The sequence below is a fragment of the Vipera berus genome, assembly GCF_964194415.1.
Source record: "Vipera berus genome assembly, chromosome: 2".
Classification (NCBI taxonomy): Eukaryota; Metazoa; Chordata; class Lepidosauria; order Squamata; family Viperidae; genus Vipera; species Vipera berus.
This window is the reverse complement of record NC_138203.1, coordinates 124,356,365-124,371,175: the sequence shown is the minus strand read 5'-3', so window position 1 is coordinate 124,371,175 and position 14,811 is coordinate 124,356,365. Positions and strand designations below refer to the sequence as shown.

Here is a 14,811-nt window from a genome sequence, read left to right as displayed (position 1 = left end):
CCTCCTCCTCCTCCTCCTCTTGTCACGGAAGGACACTGCTGTTCTCCTGCTGTGGATAGGCCTGGATTGAGCACAGCGTGTTACCCCTCACTCATGAGTAAGAGCAAAGTCGGTTCAAGGAGTACTTGTGAATCGGTACCCAATTAGTGGAAGATGGGGGAAAGGAAAGTTGAGGCCAGAGCAGACACAGCAGGGTTTCCACATGCGCCTCTCAAGAAGGCCTCCTGCCTCAGTCAGAAGCTAATGCTGAGCTGGGACCTTGTTCTTCAGGCTTGGCTACCCACAGGTGCAAGCCAATGACTCCAATGCCAGGAATCCTGTTGGGCTTGCTTTGCAGCAGGACCCACACAGAGAAGCCATGGGTCCTTCCCAAGCCTTTTCCTCATGCCTTCCATCCACCCCAGGAAAAAGACAGGCAGGATTGAGTAACTTGCTCTTCAGACCCACAGCTGTGGGACTTGCCCAGAAAATGTCAAGCGAGGAATTTTCGACAGGTATGAGGAATTGGTTTCCCTCCTGCTCTCGCAGCTAAGGTAAAAAGAAAGAACAAGGATGCAACTCCCGAGATGCTAGAGGCTGAACTCTTTCCCCCCCCTCCCCCTGGAGCTTAACCCTTTCGTGACTTGAGATTTTCGCCCCCTTTCTGTCCCAGGTTTGTCTGAAGCATTAATCTATGGGGCCAGTCTGGTTTAAATTTCTTTTTAAATCACTGAAGCTTCCCAAGTAGGCTTTTGTTCCTCAACCTTAACAGCGTTTGAGAGATGCTGCCGATGGTGGTGATAGACATAGGATCAAAGTTGTGATATTGTTTGCACGAACAAAGGTTAAGATTCGTCTAAAGCTGTCACAGTGACGAGATGCTGCCTGGGAAATTCTGGAAGTTGATGTCCACACATCTTACAGTTGGAGATGTTTGGCAAATGGTGCTTGAGGGCACAGGTAAAGAATTTTGGCATACAACTCAAAACACCACCTCAAAATACAAGACCTCAGCATCAAATTAATTCCAACTTCAAATTTAAAAAACCCCCTGAAATTTGTATCTGCGTGAGTTACAGAGATTAGCTGTGGAGATAAAGAGTGAAGAACAAGAGGATATAAATCACCCAGAATTTCTTGTAGTTGGGTAGCATATAAATTTAAGTTGTGTTATATCAGGTTATATGGCTAGATTCACAAACCGTGTGATGTAGTTAAGACTGAACATGTCTGAATCCAGCCAAATTGTGACTTCTTAAGTATGGTCATATTGGTAAGTACAAGTCGTCCTCAACTTGCAACAGTTCATTTTGTGACAGTTCAAAGTTACAACACCACTGGAAAAAGTGACTTAAGACTGTTTTTTACACAGCTGTTGCAGCATCCCTGTGATCATGTGATCAAAATTTGGATGCTTGGCAACTGGTTCATACCGTATTTATGAAGGTTGCAGTATCCTGAGATCATGTGATTGCCTTTTGTGACCTGACATGCAAAGTCAATGGGGAACCCAAATTCACTTAACAACCATGCTAAAAACTGCAGTGATTCACATCATGGGAAGAAAGCTCGTAAAGTGGGGCAAAATTCACTTAACTGTTTTGCTTAACAACAGAAATTTTGGGTTCAGTTATGGTTGTAAGTCAAGGACTACCTGAAGAGAGCAATATATCTTTTAAGTGAGAAGTTGCTTCGAATGAAAAATCTTGCTAGGAGATTAGAAGTACTGACAAAACACAAATACATCCTTTTTGGTCTAGAAGAGGGGTGTCAAACGTACAACATCATGCGATGTGTCGTGATGTATCATGACTTTTTTTCCATTGCTGGCAATGGCATCCGGCCCATGGGCCAGCAGTTTGACACCCCTGGTCTAGATGCACCAGGTCTCCTCCCAAGCTGGTCTCCATCTTATATGTTGGCTTCTCACTTCTGTTAATGATCTGGTTAGATCATTTTCACCCTAGCGCAGCAGTCCCCAAACTTTCTAGCTTGGTGGTCCAGCCCAGCAAGGGGGTGGTGGACATGGGGGGGGGGGCAGATTCACACATGCATGCACAGCTCCATTTGTACAAGCAGCACATGTATGCAGCCTCCACTAGTGCAAATGGAGTTCACACATGGAGGGTGCTTGCGCTTGCATGCAAAAGTCCATTGGGGTGCAGCCCAGGGGTTGGGGACCCCTGCCCTAGCAGGTTAAAATACCTCCAGTGTATATATTACAGTACATTGTACAGTATTACACATTCTCTCTCTCTTCCACTCTCTCCCTCTTTAGAGAATATCCTTCTCCCTTATAGACTGACTGTGTATCATATTATTTCACTTAGGAAGCAGCCATTTTGTATGTTCTGGTCAGGTCAAGTTTTTAGAACCTCAACAGGATCCCAGCAGATGGTACCTGCTGACCCTCCACCCACCAATCCCAGCCTATCAACCTTTATATAAAAGTTATTATCCTTTGGTGACTGGATTAGCAAATAGGGTGAGGTTGGATTTTTAATACTGGGATTCTTTGCTTCCTAAATTACTTTACATAAATCCCATATCAACCCTTAGACACCTTTCAAACCACCTCTGGAGGCAGGTTGTTCCACTGGTTAATTGTTCTAACTGTCAGGAAGTTTCTCCTTAGTTCTAGGTTGCTTCTCTCCTTGACTAGTTTCCATCCGTTGCTTCTTGTCCTGCTTTCAGGTGCTTTGGAGAACAGCCTGGCTCCCTCTTCTTTGTGGCAGCCCCTGAGATATTGGGTCACTGCTATCATGTCACCCCTCACCCTTCTCTTCGTTAAACTACACATACCCAATTCCAGCAACCGTTCCCTATATGTTTTAGCCTCCAGCCTCTTCCACATGTTTCCAACCCATGTGGTCCTGAACTTTTAAGCCTGCAATACTTGGCGATGTCATCATGCCATCTTGGTTTAGGTCTCTTTCGTGGCCGCTTTTTATCAAGTGGAATCCATTCTATGATTTCTTCCTTGGTCTGCCATCAGTTCTTTTTGCTGTGTGACCAGCCCAAATTCCACTTCAGTTCTTTTACTCTTCGGATGTTACTGAGAGTAATAACAGACCTACTCCTGATTCTGGATTCAGAATTATAATCAGCGACGCTTTTCACTGACTACGGTACCACGGAAAAGGGAAGTCTTTTGACCGAATAACCGAAATTCCGAGGAACCTGCTGACTTTGGCGTAAGGGTGCGGACTGTTCCCTAGAAACAGCCCGGAAGACAGGCGCAGCTCGGTTTCCACAACGTAACCGGTTTACGTTTATTTTTATTGTTATTTTTCGAGCCATTGCGCAAGATCTTTTCCAGGACGCGGGGCGGGGACTTCCCCGCGCTCCACTTCCTCCTCCCTCCTCGTTTGCATATAGAGCTAGGTGGGCGGAGCGATGCAAATACGCTCGAGTCCCTGATAGGCCAGAGCGCGGTAGGGAAAGGAGCGGTTCTCGAGTTTGCCCGGGGAAGCGGCGCTCCGAGACGCTGAGCGAGAGCCGCGTTTTGACAAGACACCAAACGCCGGACTTGCTGGGCGGAGGATTTATTCAATTTTGTTTTATTAACGTAACTATGCCGGGTAAGGGAGCTCGGTAAGCTGGGCTTAGACAGCCTAGGTCTGCTCTCTCTTTGCTCCGCGCTCTCCTTGCTCCTGATCGGAATAGGGGACTTAGCTGGCAGCGTCGGCGACGATGATCCCACAAGGCAGTGAAGTCGCCTGGAGTCCGGCAGGTGAGCTGGAAATCTCCCGACCCCTTTTGCTTTTGCTTTCTAATGCGTTCTCGCAACCCTTTCGACCCGACGACGGAATTGGTCCGTTTTCTGGGCTCTCTAGCATGTTGTTGTTGTTAGTTGCGAAGTCGTGTCCGACCCATCGCGACCCTATGGACAATGTTCCTCCAGGCCTTCCTGTCCTCTACCATCTTCTGGAGTCCATTTAAGCTCACGCCTACTGCTTCAGTGACTCCATCCAGCCACCTCATTCTCTGTCGTCCCCTTCTTCTATTGCCCTCAATCTAGCAAGACGATGAACCAAAACTTGTCCAAACTGGCCGGATTTGCACGGTGCACCAAAGCAGTGCAATGCAATGAAGGCACCCCCGGGCCTAGAATGTTTTCTAACTTACGTAGGTCCGCGTGTTGTATGAACCCAGATGGTGCCGTTAATCCGAAGGCATCACACCCTTTCCCCCCCCCCCCTCTCCTTAGCGGATTCTTTTCCACGATTACATAAAAGAACTTCAGAAGCAGTGGTGAAAAGCGGGATGGTTTTCCGATTAATTGCTACCTCGGAGCCCCCTTGGCAAACTGCAGCTGGGAGGGTTGCCCAATAAAGCTCAGGCCCGCAGACTATCCTACTCAAGTATTTCAGAGGTTACTCTAAATGTGCAAGAGAAATATCTTGGCTTCTGAATCACAAAAGCAAGCAACATTCGGCTCGCTTTTAAATGAGCCCGCCCCAAGGGAGATCGCTCTCGACATACGTAGCACCTGTATACCGAACTACTGTATTCTTGTATGCCACCTTGTAAGGGACCCGTGCAAAGCTTTTTTTTTTTTAAGAATCACGGTTGTCTAATAAAAAGGCTCCTCGCTTTTCTTTCTTTGCTGGGACAACACCTGATCGTGCTTTTAAAAAAGGAAATGTTTGGAGACTAGGATGGAGAGAAATAGTCACAAGCCAGTCACAAAACCCTCTTAAGGTGCCCAAACCTCAGCAGCACGCTGGGACCGGCTGCAAAACCAACCAGCGCTTACTTAACTTGCGAGTTATTGTCTAACCAAGGTGAAGGACTAGGCAACAGGGCTCCGTGAACGGTAAAGGGTTGGTTTTCCCTTCCTAGGACAGGTTATACTGGGACTCGAGGAGGAGCTGCACCTTCGCACAATCTTCAATAACTCACACGCACAAGGGGGCACTCTCTGTTTCTCTATCGCCGCTAGTACGGTGGGTGTAATGATCTAATATTAAGGGATCCGTGGTTGGACACCCAGAGAAAAACGGTCGGGAGGGCGAAAGGACGCAGAGAGGAGAGCGAAACCTTCGCTCTGCCCAACCGTTGGGGATTGGTCGCGCGAAGCGGGCTGCCGCGGCTCAGGGCTGCCCTCTGCTGTCGAAAGGGCGCGCGTGCAAGTCCGTCCCCATCCCTCCGAGAGCGAGGCGTACCGTCCTAAGATGCTGAGTTTAGTTTCCCTTTCCAAATAGAAAGCCAAGATTTGGCAGGTGGATCTTTTGCTAATCCCTGCTTTGCTTCTCAAGATTGGCTACAGAAGGGGGCAAGACCCGGACTCCTTCAAGGCAGATTTTCAGATTCCAACCACAGGCTTACTTAATTCCAGCTAGTAATTTGTTTCTCTATTTCTTCCACACTAACTGCTGTTTCTCTGGCACTGTTCTCTCACAGTGTTCCCTCCTTCCCTCCATTCAGGAATCTTGCCTCCTCCCGAGGCTCTCATTCAAGACAACTTCCCAGCCCCTTGCTAGTCATCATCCTTAGTGAACCATCAACTAAATGTGGGCAATTAACTGTCAAGCTGCCTCACAAAGGGCTGGTGGTTTAAACAGAAGTAACTCATTTACAAGAAGATCTGCGGTTTAGGATATATAAATAGCAGAAGTGTTGTTGTTAGTGAAGGTTGCCAATTGACCCTTGTGTCTTTTGTACAACACCAGGAAGAATAGAGGTCTACTGATAAGAAAAAATGGCAGCCTGGATTGTATATGTGGATTTAAATGTGTGTGTGTGTGTGTGTGTATCAGCCCACAGTAAGGGCTATTTGATCAAAAAGTCTACTTGTGGGATTTGGATCATAAACATAAGCATCTCTCTCTCTCTCTCTCTCTCTCTCTCTCTCTCTCTCTCTCTCTCTCTCTCTCTCTCTCTCTCTGCCTTTGAGTCATCGCTGACTTCTGGAAACTGTATGGAAGAGAGAGAGAGTGTGTGTGTGTGTGTGTGTGTGACTGGCCCAATATCACCCAGCTGGCTTTGTGCCCAAGGCAGGATATAAGCAAAGTACCTACAACAGGTGCAATTTTCTTCCTTCTCTGTATTGCCTTATTAGAGAAAGCGTCATTTGCAGACTTGTTCCTGTTACACAGCTGTTACAGACAGAGGATTACCACTGACATAAAAGAGGGAACTTCCATTCATTGCAGGAGATATATAAATAGTAATAATCGGACCCATGATATCCTGACTCGGGAGTTCCTCTCTCCACCCATATTGTTCGTACTAAAGTTGAGCTCAGAGAGCTATTTCACCAGACTGCCCTGCTCTGTGTCAACTGTGCAGAGTTGTTTCCTGGAAGGAAGGGATGAGATCAGATGCCATATCTGTGAGTCACCTGAAATTTTGCCACCACCTCACTTCCCCACATTGAAGAGATCCAAGAGTAACAATAAAAATAACCTGAGAAAACAGATTGGAAAGCCTATTTCAACACCCCAGAAGTGAACAGAATGTCTTCAGAGCTCAGCTGCTGCAGTTTCCCCCATCAGCAAGCTGGATGAGATTGGTGTAGTTCCAGGTGCAAAAAGCAGTGCTTCTGGGTGCTGGGAGCTGCTGTTGGAATGCTGCCCTAAGTGGGGTGAATACTAAGTTGCTGCTGTCTCGAAAGATTGAGTGGCAGCCCTGCCTTGTGAAGATCCCTGCCCCTTCCCCCATGGAAACCCCGCCAATAGCGTAAAGAGTTTTCTTTATTTTTATTTATTTAAAACAAATGTATAATTTCTCTCTTGCATTTTTCTAGGCAAGGACAAGGAATCCTTTGAAGTGCTGTACAAACGAGGCAATTTGCTTGGCAAAGGTGGCTTTGGAACAGTGTATGCTGGGTACCGAGTTGCTGATGGACTGCAGGTGAGATGGCTGTCCATGCTATATATAGAAGCAAGTGTGGCTCTGCTTTGTATACATTGCAATGAACTGGGGAATTTGTTTAGGGATGTTATGATGGCTTATAGCAGGGGTGTCAAACTGCCGGCCTGTGGGCCAGATGCTTTATGGCGAAACTGCGCCCACCCCATTGCCGGCAATGGGAAAAAAGTTACATCACGTCATGTTGCAAGTTTGACACCCCTGGCTTATAGTGATTGGACTTTGAGAGAGCTTTGGATTGACTTTGGCAATAATCACCATTATTTCCATGAGCACCTTACGTACCTGGGAATCAGGAAGTTGATAGTCAGAATAGAAAGCTCTAGCTTGGGGAGGAGTCAAGGAAATCTAATTCTGCTTCACCTGTACAGGTGAGAAAGAAGGAGAGCGATGGAGCTCACATCTCTGTGTTTTTTTTCTTCAACAGGTCGCAATCAAACACATTGCCAAGAGCAAGATTACAGAGCGGGCTGAGTTGGTGAGTGTGCAGAATATCAGGGAATACACCGGTTCTAATCTTAGTGGAATTTGAAGTAGGAAAAGCTTATAGCTGACCAGAGGCTAGAAAAAAAGGACAAGTGACAGAATGGAGGCCACAAGTTGGGGCCAAGCTAAAAATGTCCTCCTATCTGCCTGTGCTGCTTTGTGTATAGCTCCAGGATAGGTAGACTGCATCCTCCCTTTTACCTTGTCACACACTTCATGATTATTATAACACACGATGAGTGGAAGGCTTAGAAAAGCAAGCAAATTTTACTGGCTTTATACAAAATTGTAAAACTAGCACTTCATTGGGTCGAACTTTTCTGAAGTGACCTTGAGCATAAACGGGGAAGGAGGATGCACTACATATCCCTAAGCAGCATCATTGAGTTGACTTTCTCACTGTGAGAACCTGGGGGTGTTGGAGGCCTTTTACAATTCTGGATCCTGCTCTGCCTTTTCCTTTGGAAAGGCTAGAAATTATAGTCCTGTGAGAAGTGAACCAGAGATCTGCAACCTAGATTTTGGGTATGTTACATAGACTTGGATAATTTGCAGCAGATTTGAACAAATGGTCGTCCTCGAGATGATACTGGTTTATAAAACCCACCATTCCTGCTTTGCGGTCCAGTCATGTCCCATGTTTGCTTCATAAGACACTATGATTTTAGCAGTTTGGGACTATTACCTAGAAATAAAACCTGGTTCTAGACAAGGATCATGGAGTAGAAGAAGCTCTGAGCAATTTTTTTTTAACATTTTATTTCAACTTACTCCAATAGGGTGCCTTCAAGAGTCTTGCATTTGCAATTCCTAGAATTCTGATTAACCAAAAAAAGAGCTAGGAATTCTGTGAATTGCAGCTCCAATACTTTTAGTGGATGTTAGCTTAGGAGGGCTGCTGCCTTTAGTATTCCTGTTCCTCGCCCCTTGATTTAAATCCTTCTCTCTTTCCCATTTCAGCCCAATGGGTCTCTGGCTCCTCTGGAGGTGATGCTGATGAAACTTGTTGGGTCGGGATCTGGGCACCGTGGTGTGATTCGCCTCTTGGACTGGTACGAAACTCCCGAAGGCTGCTTCCTGGTACTGGAGCGGCCTGAGCATTGCCAAGACCTCTTTGATTACGTCACAGAGCAAGGACCGCTCTCAGAGAAGCTTTGCCGACACTTTTTCCAGCAAGTGGTGGAAGCAGTATGCCACTGCCATGCCGAAGGGGTGGTCCATCGGGACATCAAAGATGAGAACATCCTGGTGGACGTGCGCTCTGGCAACCTCAAGCTCATTGACTTTGGGTCTGGAGCCTTGCTGAGGGATTCAGTCTACACAGATTTTGATGGTGAGTCTCCAGCCAGCATTTCTCCACTCTGCTAGTCCTCAATTGAACAGGATCATAACCTTCTTTAACCTGCAAGCCCAATGGCTGCCCTATATGATTTCATACAATGATAATCTTAGTGTATGGCTTTAGGGCAGGTGTCCAGAATACCCTCACAGTGACTGGCTAACCTGGACAGCCTGATCCAATTTGTAGGAGAGGAAGTATTCCAGATTACTGTCTAAAGTGGGAAAACCCATAAGAACATTAAATCCATGCCTAAACTAAATTCACTGCACATTACTCAGTGATGGTAACAAGCTGTGATGGAATGTTGTCCGGATCCACAGGAAGGAGGGAGGGAGTGCAATCCAGCGGAGCAAGAAACATCACAGTTTAGTTAGTTTGTGTGGGAGAAAGCAGGTAAAGATGGCTGCTCCCTAATAGTTCCCAGAATATATGTTTTGTGGTGCAAGTAGTCTGCTTTAATTTGGTAGGATTTCTATCTATAGTGAGGAACAATAAAGGAAACTGCTTAGAGATTCTCAGTTTGTCGTTCTTGGTTTTTGGAGCCTGACACAAGCTGTTTCCTTCCCTCATCTTCTTTCAGGTACCCGTGTGTACAGCCCACCAGAGTGGGTAGAATTCCAGCAGTACCATGCTCTCCCAGCGACCATCTGGTCCTTGGGAATACTGCTGTATGACATGGCATGTGGGGATATCCCATTTGAACGAGATGAAGAAATCATGGCTGCCAAAGTGCAGTTCCGCACTCCTGTCTCTCCTGGTGAGTCCTCTCTAGTGCTTCTTGGTTGTGTGCATGTGTGTGTGTGTGTGTTGGTGTGTTTGTTAAATATCTGCACTGCCCATCTCATCTTTCTAGGTAGCCAGGATGGATCAGTCCTCCATTCTCAGCTTGGGCAATGGGAGACATCTAATTTCAAATTCAGATGTGATTTTACTCAATCTGATCAGAGCTTACTAAGAATTCATGAGGCATCCCAGACTTCCCCATATTTTCTATGCAAAGCTACCACACTAATATCACTGCCCTACCTTTTGGGCTCCCCAATTCATCACCAGTCTGAGACTGGACTTAGAAGAGGCAGTCTGGTGCACTGCAGAATACCATTGCATTAGTAGAGGGCCTAATGAGGGCACTACCAGTTGCCTATCCACTTTCTTATCTCTTACCAGAGCCTTAGGAACTAGCTACTGTACTCTCTTAGGACTTTCTAATAAGAGAATCACAGTTTCTCAAGAAGTAATTCACCAGGCCAGAGCACTGAATATCTTTCAAGTGGAGGGCTCTTTCTAAATGCAATTCTTCTTTTCCAGGCCTGAAAGACCTTGTCCAGTGGTGTTTGTCTCCACAACCTTCCGAACGACCCACATTGGAGCAAGTGCTTTTGCACCCGTGGCTAAAACGTGATCCCCATCTTCACCTTGAAGAAATGCAGGGCTCGCCATTGCCCAGGGCTACAGTCTGCAACAGCAGTGGTTGAAGGACTAAGCCTGTTTCCTGGCTGTGCCTTTCCCCTCTAAGATGGGGTAGTGGTCCAAGTGGTAGCCACCGGACCTCAAGCAACCGGATTCAGTTACTGGTTGAGAAAGTGTAACCTGGTTCTACAGGCTTGTTTTTGTTTTTAAGAAGCTGAATCATGAGAGGGAGCTTGAGCTGGTAGAAGCAAATTCATTGACCCAAGCTTAATCTCCTCTCAGCTATCCAGAAGATGTTTCAGTTCTGGCTTTGACCAGGAGAGGACATCTCGATATGTGTAAATACTTGGGTATTATTAATTTACAAGAACTCCTGCACATTTTTGGGGAAGAGAATTCTTGGGTGGATTTCTGCTACCCATCCTTTCCAAACTCTTTTCAAGGCTTCTGGCCAAAGGAGAAGCTGGAAGGGATGGAGGTGGTATCTGGTTTACATGTACGGGTGTGTAACTTTGGTTTATGGATATGTGTGTTCTTTTTTTTTAAAAAAAAAAATGTATTTAAAGAAGCCATCATGCAAAGATCTGGCTCTTAATGTCAAAATCTGAGTGGAATTCTATTTAATAAAACAGAATTGAATCCTTGTTGCTGTCACTAAGAAGCTCATCAATCTCATTTTCTCATTAAATGCGAAGAGCTGTTCCATCTTAGTGGGCTGGAAGCTAACTCTCTTGCCTGGGCCTGCAGGGGGATGATGGAATCACATATCAGTGAAGGGAGGGGTCTTTTTTCTTTAAATGCCCTTTTGGGCTGAAGCTGGGAAATTCTGGGAATTGAAGACCACACATATTAAAATCACTGAGACTGAAAAACAGTGTCCCCAAACATTGGTTTTATCCCTTAGGTAATCTCCACTGGGGCAAATTTGTACTCTGGTGACTAACTATGACACACATAGTTAGAAGGTTTTCCCAGAATTCCTTGGGTAAATAGGTGACTATATACATTTGATAACTAAATAACCAACCAACTAACCATGCAGACTTCTATGTAAATGCATTGTCTTTTCCAAGATGTCTTTCAGCTTCCCAGGCTAGCTAAAAAGCAGTGGAAGTATCTGATAGCCTCCCATATATCACCTTACCAAGGTCTGATCCAAAATTTTTAAGATGAGCAAAAGTCATTTTCTGTGATTTTGTACCCTTAGCCCTCCAAAGAAGTGAATAAAGAGACCAACATGAAAAAAGGTGAAAAGGATGCTTGCTGTTCCTGTTTTAGGGGAACATCTATTGTATTTACCTAATATTATTCATTTTTGGATTTCTCCATCATAAAATAAGGGTAACTCTTTGACAGTTGTCATGGAAGTTGCCAAGTCACCAATTAACTATCATTTACTGTACTAAAACCTAATTAGCTGAGTTCACATAAAGTACTAACTAAACCACCAGCATCCGATGAGTTTGCACCACACATTATATCACAAATGACCCATTTATGTTTTAATACAGCGTGCTGCATGAAACTAGCTACGACTTGATTCCTCTTTTCAATAACAATACCAGGTCAAGAAGGTGAAAACATTAAAACACGGAACATTAAAAGTTAACAAAAAAAAATTAGGTAAGAAGGATTCAATCAGAGGAGGTGGAGGTGGGATCTTAGCTTACTAACCATCTCCAAAGTGGGATACACCATCAGGGCCCCAAGCCAATCAGCCGAGATAGATTTTCAGGCCCTTTTGCAAGGCCACCAGGTTGGAAGTGGATCTCCTCTTGAGTGGCATGATATTGCAGAGGGTGGGAGCCATGGCAGAAAAGGCTCCTTTTCTTGGACCACACCAGGCAAAACTCCTCGGCTGGCAGGGTTAGCAACATCCCTTTCCTTCCAGACTGAGTGGGATGGGCCAGTCCCATTGGGCTGAGACAGTTCCTCATATGCTGTAGCCTGCTTCCATAATCACCAATACCTTGAACTGGACCTGGAAACAAATTGACAACCAATGCAGCTCACTCAACAATGGTGTTACCTGGCTATCCTGCAGGACCCTAGAACTGTCCACGTGGCTGCATGCTGTGCCAGTCATAGCTTCCAAAGTATTTAATTTGACAGAAACAAATAAGACTGCAGTTGAAAAGCCTCTTCCCAAGTTTCATAGGAACTCAGTGTCCCCTGCGGTTCACATGTTATGACACTTGCAATGATTCACATTTGTCTACTAAATGCCTCTTGCTGATGACAAAGTCTATAGTTGCCACATCAGGGTCAAGTAAAAATCGTCATTGAGGGAGGGAGAGAGGGAGACAGGGAGAGAGAGAGGGAGAGGGAGAGAGAGAGAGAGAGAGAGAGAGAGAGAGAGAGAGAGAGATTCAGATTTCAAAAAGCAAGTCAATCTTTTCAGTCCATTGTTTTCAGAAGCAACTTGCACTAATAATCTGCCATCATAGTTTGGTGATATATCTTAGAAGGTTCTAGGGACTGAAAATAAAACAAGGAGAGGGGCTGTCTAGCAAGCTGCATGCCTGGATTGCCCTTGCTGCAGTATCCCAATTAGGCAAAAGTTATCCGTGCTAATATCTCCTCTGATGTTACAATGGATCTAATGTGTACACAAACGCACCACACGCATATTCCATGTACTTGTCTTTATTCACCAGCCTTTATATATAGATAGCATTATTTACAGTATATTCAGACACTCCTAGAAGAGAGATGTGGTGGCTCAGTGAGTTAGGATGCTGAGCTTGTCGATCAGAAGGTCGGCAGTTTGGCGGGTCGAATCTCGAGTGTTGCGTAACAGAGTGAGTGCCTGTTACTCGTCCCAGCTTCTGCCAACCTAGCAGTTCGAAAGCACGTCAAAATGCAAGTAGAAAAATAGGGACCACTACGGTGGGAAGGTAACAGCGTTCCGTGCGCTTTTGGCGTCTAGTCATGCCGGCCACATGACCACGGAGATGTCCTCGGACAAGCGCTGGCTCTTCGGCTTTGAAACGGAGTCGGAAACGACTAGCACGCATGTGCGGGGGAACCTTTACCTTTACCTTAGAAGAGAGAACTGAGTGTAACATTATGCCTTCCTCTCACCCGGATTTGACCTGAGGTTCACACCCGTCATTAAAAGCAGAACATTCCATTACTGGGAAGAATGCCAGTCTAATGAAACCAACAAGACAAGTTCCTGTAAATTCCACCCTCTGGGTGCCAGTCTGGGAATGCCAAGCAAGATCGAGAAGTGACGCACCCCAGCGTCACACTAGTGTTTACTTAGCTCCTGAGTACACAGGAAGTCACCACACCCTGACAAAAGCTGGTCTGTCCACCTGTATGCCTTCTGCCTGCATCCGTGATGTGCTTTGCTCTTGCCCTTCCCAGTTGCAACATCTGGTAGGAAGAGTAAATCCGAGACATTATATAGAATAATTTTTACTATTGAAGCTGGATGCTGCTTTCTAGTGATTTAAGACGGCATGAGCTGAAATGCTAGCTTCTCTTTAGAAGTGCCACCAGGCCTCATGCCTGTTAACATGTTTTACTGGCAAACTACTACTCTTCTAAATGAGAGGCAAATCAACACTCCATCATTATGGGTAGTCCTCAACTTACAAGTATTCGTTTAGTGACTGTTTGAAGTTACAATGACACTGACAAAGTGACTTATGACTGGTCCTCACTCTTATAATCATCCCACTATCCCTATGGTCATGTGATCAGAATTTGGATGCTCAGCAAGTGGCCTATATTTCTAACACTTGCAGCGTCCTAGGGTCATGTGATTGTCATTTGTGACCTTCTCAGCACACCTCCCAACAAGCCAAGCCATATGATTCATTTAACTGCAGTGACTCGCTTAACAACCATCACAAAAAATGTCATAGAATTAGGTGCGACTCACTTAACAATTGTCCCAATTGTAATTGTGGATTGTGAACTGCCTGTACTCCAAATGCATGTTTGACTTGATGTAAGTATCAGATATTGCATTTAAGGTAATCTAAGGCAATGACCAGATTAATTTCATTCAGAAGTACCACACCTATCCTTATATCAGCTGACCTGTTTTTCTAACATCCTAAGAATCCAATTGGCTCTTTGCTTGCTCTGAATCATGTCAGAACTTCCTTTATAATAGTGGAAATTTTGGACACAATATGCAAAGACCTAGCTCTCTGGAAAAGGCTATAACCTGAGATGATGACCAGTAGCAAAATAGATTAGAGCAAATTATCATAATGATAATGATAATTTAAAGATAATCCCTAAAAATTGACAACACTGTGATGCTACATAATCAATAGAGCCTTGGTGGAGCAGTGGGCTAATGCCTCCTTAAGTAACACCAGCTGCCTGCAATTAGTGCAGGTTCGCATCCCACCAGGCTCAAGGTTGACTCAGCCTTCCATCCTTCCGAGGTAGGTAAAATGAGGACCCAGATTGTTGGGGGCAATTAAGCTGACTTTGTAATAATGCCGCTTGGGGTGTGTGTGAAAGCCCTAATAAGCAGGCATATACATAGAATGAAGGCTACTGCTAAGCTTGTAAGCCGCCCTGAGTCTTCGGAGAAGGGCGGGATATAAATGGAATTAAAATAAAATAAAATAAAATAGTAGAAACTGGATTCACAAGAATGTGGTACTCTTGGGGCTTTTTATTAACAAGAACTATAACATTGCCTGACACCAGTGGCATCCATTAAATTGTTTCACGTTTTTTTGCGTGTG

At 45.2% G+C, this 14,811-nt stretch overlaps 1 protein-coding gene across 1 annotated transcript; it reads left to right on the top strand.

Annotated features, from left to right (window-relative positions):
• Positions 1–3,421: 3,421 nt before the first annotated feature.
• PIM2 (Pim-2 proto-oncogene, serine/threonine kinase) lies at positions 3,422–10,737 on the top strand. Its single transcript, XM_081321691.1, has 6 exons — positions 3,422–3,712; positions 6,731–6,837; positions 7,283–7,333; positions 8,302–8,674; positions 9,264–9,440; positions 9,992–10,737. Exons 1-6 carry the CDS (start codon positions 3,673–3,675, stop codon positions 10,156–10,158), a joined length of 915 nt encoding a protein of 304 aa, XP_081177817.1. The 5' UTR covers positions 3,422–3,672; the 3' UTR covers positions 10,159–10,737.
• The last annotated feature ends 4,074 nt before the right edge of the window (positions 10,738–14,811 follow it).

Bases quoted from the DNA above. Each gene is read 5' to 3' on its own strand.
- PIM2 (XM_081321691.1), top strand. From the start codon at position 3,673: ATGATCCCACAAGGCAGTGAAGTCGCCTGGAGTCCGGCAG. The intron at 3,713-6,730 runs GTGAGCTGGAAA...GCATTTTTCTAG, and splicing joins AGTCGCCTGGAGTCCGGCAG to GCAAGGACAAGGAATCCTTT. The intron at 9,441-9,991 runs GTGAGTCCTCTC...CTTCTTTTCCAG, and splicing joins CCGCACTCCTGTCTCTCCTG to GCCTGAAAGACCTTGTCCAG.